At 41.1% G+C, this 7880-nt stretch overlaps 1 protein-coding gene across 1 annotated transcript; it reads right to left on the bottom strand.

Moving 5' to 3' along the window:
* Positions 1-570: 570 nt before the first annotated feature.
* LOC137916495 (Golgi-associated plant pathogenesis-related protein 1-like) lies at positions 571-3958 on the bottom strand. Its single transcript, XM_068759495.1, has 6 exons — positions 3941-3958; positions 3574-3783; positions 3371-3448; positions 3020-3169; positions 1239-1308; positions 571-736 (listed from the first exon to the last, which is right to left on the bottom strand). Exons 1-6 carry the CDS (start codon positions 3945-3947, stop codon positions 718-720), a joined length of 534 nt encoding a protein of 177 aa, XP_068615596.1. The 5' UTR covers positions 3948-3958; the 3' UTR covers positions 571-717.
* Positions 3959-7880: the final 3922 nt, after the last annotated feature.

Raw genomic sequence — 7880 nt, 5'->3', positions numbered from 1 at the left:
CATCTGGTGACCTATATGCCAGGTTAGAGGCATAGAGGCACAGGTTAGCAAAGAGGAAGGAAGCTCATTGGAATATGATGTTTGCAGATGACATTGTGATCTCCAGTGAGAGCAGGGAGCAGGTAGGAGAATAAAACAGAAGAATAAAACAAGAGAATAAAACAGGAAAAAAACTCCACTCCTTGATCATGGAAATAATGTCATTTTTGATTTATAGCAGATATAACAAAAAGTTTTTCTTCAAACAGGTAAAGTTGAGTGTAACATGCCTAAAAAAGGGTTAACCAATAATCTGTATTTATTTCTGATAATTATTTTTTTCATAATTTACAATTATGAGTAATGTGTATTTTATTTTTAAAAACCATAACTGTATGTTGTGTGATTCGAGAAGTTGGTAAACAGATAGTAGTATGTTTGCATATAAGAGTATTTACAAAACCTTCATTTAAATTTCACCTTTACAGTCAAATGGTTTACAAAATGTTCGGAGCTACAAGAAATACAATGGAATTTCATATTTATTTTAAATGTTCTGTTTATTTCAATTCAATTATTTATATCGTGCCAGATCACAACAGAAAGTCATCTCAAGACACTTTACAGGTGTAGCAGGGAAAGACAGAACCCAACTTGACCCACAAGAGCACGAAATGTGGCAACGGAGGCAAGGAAAAACTTCCTTTAACAGGCAGACTCCTTGGACAGAACCTAAGACTAATAGTGTCTGGACCGGCTGAGAGAGAGAGACAGACAGACAGACAGACAGGTGGGAGGAGGATTTTAGTGTTTTTGCTGAACCGTAAAGTCATTGTCTCTAAATTACATGTGACACTCTCCGAGTTTCATCAACAGGCTTTGCTCTCATGGAAGTCATGTCACAACGTATTCCCAAATTAAGACATTTTATGGAATAATGGCGGCACAGATTGTGTGTGTCTGTGTGAATGCCAGCGTATTTGCATATGCCTATAGTGTGTGTACATTAGGGACAGAGATAATATTGCAATGGTACATTTTTATATATTATAGATTGATTTGATAAAACAACATTATAATAAGGCATAACATATAAGTAAAATGAAATATTGTAAAATGTAAATAAGTATAAAACATCAAGGCTATAAAGTATTTAATTTGCTGCTTTATTTATGATGTGGAGTATTGTGTGTGTGTGTGTGCGTGTGTGTGTGTGTGTATGTGTGTGGGGGGGGGGGGGGGGGGGTCAGGTCACCTACAACGGTGTGCAGCTTTTCTTGTCACCACTGCTTGGCTTGTTGGTGTCTGGTTTATTCACACTTTTGTCATCTGTAAAACACATCCAACTAGAAACAGTACACACACTACTGCTGAAGCAAGGCAAGTCATTTCTATATAAACACATTGTATTTATTAATAAAACTTGCACCAGATAAGTATGAAGTATTTTCTTTTTCACACAGCAGAGCGCTTGGTGTGTCAGGCTTACAAAAAAAAAGTATCAGCTCAGAAGACATGTATAGAACTCATGATGATAATGTGTTCAGCAAGCTGAACAGTTTATCAGGGGTGATATTGGGTCCACATTTCTTCTGGGTGTACCGCAGAGTGGAAAGTGACAGATCCTCAAACTACTTAATATGAATGAATAACCAGAAAATGATCCAAATCCACATTATAAATGGATTGATTCAATAATTTTATCCAGTAACTCAATCACCAGAGTGAAAAGGTAGACACCCCCTTGAGTTTAACAGCAGGTAGCGCCACCTTTAGCAGCAACAGTCTGATAACCGGAGATCAGTCTCTTTACTTTACTACTTATTTTCAGATCCGATTACAGCGGTGCAGATTTTGACGAGGACATTCCACTTGAACTTTATTCCTTTTGAGCCATTCAGAGGTGGATTAACTCCCATGTTTGGGATCAGTGTCTTGCTGCATGACCCAGTTGTTCTTTGGCTTCAACTCACATACTGATGATCTGACATTCTCCTTCAGGATTTTCTGGTAGAGACCAGAATTCATGTTTCAACCAGTTATAACAAGTCATCTTGGCCCCGAAGCCGCTAAACATCCCCATAGCATTAGAGGTCCACCTCCATGGTTACCACAACAACCATAATTGTCATTCTCAGCTCAAAATACAGGACCTAAATGAGCGGAAGGAAAAACTTCAAATGAAAGTACTTTATTAACCACAAAAAAGTGCAAGAAAAATAAAGTCCTAAACAATAAATCCCAAAAGAGAAATCCCAAAAGTCAAATGGACAAAGAAAAAAACACTGGGCCAATAACTCACAAGAAAAAATAGAGGACATAAATGCAGACACCACAAAGTGATTGAGGCTGAAGAATGAAGAGTGTTGTATGGCTTTCAGGGAAGAGGTGAGACAGGGACAAGAAGACAGGAATACAACAGCTGAGGTGATCAGGGAGACAGGTAGGAGAGTACTGGGTGTGTCTTCTGGAATGAAAGGAGATAAGGAGACCTGATGGTGGAACCAGGAAGTGCAGAAGTGTATAAAGGAAAAGAGGTTAGCTAAGAAGAAGTGGGACATTGAGAGGACAGAAGAGAGTAGACAGGAGTACAGGGAGATGAGACACAAGGCAAAGGGAGAGGTGGCAAAGGTCAAACAGAGGACATTTGATGATCCGTATGCCAGGTTAGATAGTAAAGAGGAAGGAAGCCCATTGGAATATAATGTTTGCAGATGACATTGTGATCTCCAGTGAGAGCAGGGAGCAGGTAGGGGAATAAAACAGGAAAAATGGTTGGGCAACCCAAGCAAACCTCATGCTTCTGAAAATGGTCTATTTAAGTGAAGATTTCTTTGAAGATAATGATACTGTTCAGGCCTCGGTGTCACAATGCAGCGATACATGTTTGTTGCTTTTTGGATTTAGTTCTAAGGTGGTAGATACCTTTTCACACTGGCGATTTAAATCCTGGGTAAAATTTTTCTTTCACTAAATACAATATATAATATATGTATGTGCGTGTATGTGTATATAATATATATATATATCCTTGAAATACCTGGTCGTTGGACGTTATTCTCAAACTCTTCTCGGGAATTTATATTGCCAGCTGGTTGGTACTGGCCAACCACAAAGACCCTGTTTCCGTCAGAGGCCACCCCCAACCCCAGCTTGGTGCTGTTACTCCACACTACCTGAGTGAAATGCCCTGCAAGACAACAAAGCATAGCCGACAGGAAGATGGAATCTTCTAAATTCGTAATTCTGTACATCTAAAGCTAAATGAAACTTAAGCTCTCCATCATCAAGTGGGGATTACAGTGAAGCAGGCTTACACTCATATTCAACATTAAAATCATTCAGCGAGTGGACGACATTTGCGTTTGTATTCTGTCCATGGACGTTTTACCAGTTCCTTTAGAGAATCCGGGACTTCTCCAGTTGTAAAGATTGATCTCGTCATACCAGTTATCCACAGCTTCTCTACCTGCATCGTTGAAGACAAGAGAATGCATTATAGAACACGACGTGACCGTTTGAGTTGATATATGTAATTAAAGAGGTGAACAAACGCGACAGAAGAAAACAGTTTGGTTGTGTTAAATGATCCACCTGTAAGTTTAACGGGTCCTGAGCTCCACTGGTAAAAGATGTTCTCTCCATTTCCAGTTGTGCTGTGCTTCATGGTTTTAATTGTCAGCAGATAATCAGCCCACGTCTGAGCTGAAGCACTCAGCTCACTGCTGAGAGTCATCATCTGAGAGTTGTGCTTCGCCCGGTGAGCATTATGGGCTTCCAGGAACTCTCGTCTAAAGGTCGCATCTGTCGATAAAGAATCCATCATTAATTAATGAGCGTTTAGTGCTGAGCGGATTCCTTTTGTTTCTGAACGTCCCTTCAAACACAATGGAATCTACTTGATGCATTTTGCCGTCATCTTTTTTGAGAAAGTTCACATGCAAGCAATTAATGCACCAACCTGCCATTGTTCTTGGGAAGGCTGAAATGAAATGAGAACAAAATTATACTCACAGGAAATTTAGAAAATTATCTAAAACATCAAATGCATAATTACAAAGAAAAACCTCCCGAGGCAGCCGAGGTGCTCGGGCATCGGCGATTAAAGAAGAACGCAGCAGTAAGGCACAGCACTGGAGAAACACTCGGGCTCTTACCTGCTATCAGTCTGCTCACTCTCTGCTCATATAAAGCAGGTAGGAGGACAAAGACATCCAGCCCTCCTCACACCTTTGATCCTTTTGGAAATGACTCACGGCGATTGCAGCATGCATTGTATTTCTGTCTCATCAAAGCCCATTAGGCTGCAGGTCAAAACACTGTCCTCGTGTGGGAGGTGCTGTGTGGCAGGTGCGTTTCTTGGCATGTAAGGCTAGTTCTTTTGACAGAGTTTTTGCACACGCATAATGGAATGAGTTGCTTTTTTTTCTTTTCAGTTCAGACACGCTGATTCTAAGTTCCAACAACACAATGTTTTGCAGACAGTAGACGACTGTCGGAATGTTGAGAGCCAGTCGAACAGGGCTGCCTCTGACGAGGAGTGTCTGCAGTCGTCTGCGGTTTTGGCAATTATATGTTGGAATGTATCACGGAAATATGTTTAAAGCACTTGGAGATAATTTGCTCTCATTGAAAACACTGTTTAAGGGTCTTAATGCAGGTTTATGTTTGTCAAATATAAGAGAACGTCACCCTGAATATAGTGGTTACAAAACACCTGAATAGGAAACACACAGTGGAGACAAAACCAAGTTAAAAGTGTAACATCACTGTGAAAAAATAGTTCATGAGTAAAATAAGTAAATTATAGCACAGTCAATTTTAATACGCCTTGAATAACCAAGCAAACAACACGTACAAGGCATCACTGATCTGTCACAAGTAAAACAGACCACAACAAATCATAAACACAGTGGCAGGTTTGACATAGTCCCAAATCAATGGACTTTACAAAAGGTGGTTTAGGACTCGGAGCATCTAATGAACCTGATGCATGAGGGAACAGAGGATTGTTAAACTCGATGCATGAGGGAACGGAGGATCGTTGAACTCATGTCATGAACTTTCCATGCATGAATTAAAAGCAGGCGTTTCATCCATCTTTTGTCACCAAAGTGGCTCTTGATGAAAAAGCTTTCCTCTCCATCCAATTCAAAGCAGCCAAGAGAGCTTGGAATCCTTTGGCACAAAGATTGCGTCCATTCATGCTATCAAAGAGCCTGTCAATCATCTATAAAGAAATATCGGCATCTAAATCACAATGAGGTATTCATAAGGTATCAGATATCAATACTAACAATACTCATCTATTATATACAGAGAGCAAAGTATTTATTTCTAAACTTTGTGTTTACCGTGCAACTTGCAAGTGTTTAGTATTTGCTTGTCTTCCTTCTCTGGATAGTCTGCTTTGTATCACAATTTCACACAGAGCTTTCCCACTCTAAACTTTGTGCAGGTACGTGTTGGGTTATATACAAACTTTGGTATTTATGAAGAATATGCAACGTCAAGGTTCATGAAAATATTTGCATGTTGAACTTAGAGCCAGTCAGAATTCTTAACAAATTGTTCCTGATGCTCAAATCAAATGGAAATCTCTGCTGCTTCAGATGACAGGACCAAGATGGCGGCCAGATTTCTTGCGCCGCAGCAGCCAATGCGGCGTCTCCTCTTTATGTCTATGGGACTCGTCCTTTGCGCTCCCATCTGGTGCGCTCCCGGGTTGGAGGTTTTCTGCCCATGACGGGTATCGGCGCTCCTGCGATGGCCGTTGGAAGCTCGGGATGGGCAGCTGAAGCCTCATGAAGCTTCCACAGGGGTCATCTGATTGTGCAGGAAAGTGAACTCAAGTTTCGGGGGCTTTGAAACCACACAGAACAGCGACATCTGGTGGTTCACTGCAAGTATATCATCCGCCTCAACCAGTCTCCTTGTCCAGAAATACTTCAACATGTGCAGAATGAAAAGCGTAAAACAAAACAGTTAGTGTTAATCCGTGTGACGTATGACTGAAGGTTTGTGAGACGTTCTTCTGCAGTTCAGTGGAAACCCCTTTATGGTGGTAATAAACACAAGGACATCCCTGGATCTGGATCAGGTATAACCCTCAAGAATCAAGAATCAAGAAATGTTTATTGTCATTCAGACACTCTCATGCACGAACAAAAAACAGCACTCAGGTCCCAGCTCGAGGCGCACAACAAACAGTCACCAAAAACAGACACACATTCATTCAACTTAAAACTAAATATATACACAAAAGTGATTGCACTTATTCCTCCTTATTTTCATTAAGAGAATAGGATTGGAATACAAGGAATCAGAATCATAATAGACTTTATTGTCATTGACAGCCCAGTACAAGTACATACTACTATACACGACTACTATATAGACATACATAGAACAAATCCTGAAGGACCGTACAGCTCTATTGAACGGACCTGTTTCTAAAAGGTAAGTTATTCAGGAGTATTTAAGTTTTGAATAATGGGGCCTGTAGTATGGAGGTTTGTTGACCAAGATAATTATCCTTATCTGATGCTGGGACATTATTTATCTCGTCAATAGAAGTCAAAAGGTCTTTACTAGGGAATGGGGGTCGATTAATGTGATCCCATTGAACGAGAGAGAGAGAGAGAGAATCCACACCTGCATGAAGAGATGGTTCTGAGTTTTGGGTTACGGTTGGGTTTGAGGTACAAATGAGGACAGGTGACAGTACGCAGGTATCTGAGCACGTTTAACCAAATGCTCAGACACACATCCGGTCAGTCAGAGGTCCATAATAAGATAAAAAAGCCCCGAACAACAAAACAACGTCTGGTCTGTCCTCTGCTCCCCTGCTGTGAATTCCTATTATCGGCTAAGCCGACAGACAGACGCAATCTCAGAGGCTAAAAGGAAGGCAATGTTTCACAGTTATATTTACCTTTCAAATATCACTGCAGGATGTTGACGTTGAGCTCTCCCGACTTTGTTCAAATCTCTTTCATTACTTGAGCATTTCAGCCCACATCCCCAGCCCTGGCTGAGCGGAGGCCGTGGGGCCCTCGAGGCCCTTCATCCAGATTACTGCAGACACGCGGCCGGAGGACAGTGCATTATTTATTTGAGGCCCAAGTACGGCGGTACTGGCGATGAACAAAATCAGAAAAATATCTTGCATGGATGAATAATGGATTGATGAAAATAAACCATAAAATAAAGATAAAGCGTACAAAATGCGTGTAAAAGCGTGTAAAAACAGTCAACAAAAATTACGGCTACCCAACTGACTCTCCCCTAGCTCCGTGTCCCAGGTGAGTGCGCACCTTTCAAACCTCATACACGCCCACACGGACACACCCACGGACACACCCAATCCGTATTGTCTGTGACGGTGGCGCAGGTGGTCGACCTATGATCGAGAGGTTGGCGGTTCGATTCCCGGCTCCGGCATGTGTGTCCACTGTCGTTGTGTCCTCGGGCAAGACACTTCACCCACATTGCCTGTGTGAATGTTGTGAGAGAGTGAATGTTGGTGGTGGTCAGGAGGGCCGATGGCGCAAATTGGCAGCCTCGCTCCTGTCAGTCTGCCCCAGGGCAGCTGTGGCTAGTAGCTCACCACCAACAAGTATGGTGTGAATGAATAATGCGTCTTTGGGTGTCTAGAAAAGCGCTATATAAAATCAAGCATTATTATTATTATTATTATTAAATTAAAAAATAAAAAATATAATTTTTTAGCTGCAGAAACAATGAAATCTGTAGAAATATTAAAATCCTGACAGTAAAAATAACATCATTTCAAATAGCTGAGCAGAGCTGAAAACCTACCAGGAGATGGCTTCTGAATGATTTTATTAAATATGAATGACAACAAAAAAAACTCGAGATTCCCCAAATTCTACAGGAAT

The sequence above is a fragment of the Brachionichthys hirsutus genome, unplaced genomic scaffold (assembly GCF_040956055.1).
Source record: "Brachionichthys hirsutus isolate HB-005 unplaced genomic scaffold, CSIRO-AGI_Bhir_v1 contig_726, whole genome shotgun sequence".
In the NCBI taxonomy this organism is placed as follows: Eukaryota; Metazoa; Chordata; class Actinopteri; order Lophiiformes; family Brachionichthyidae; genus Brachionichthys; species Brachionichthys hirsutus.
This window is presented reverse-complemented; position numbering and strand designations above follow the sequence as displayed.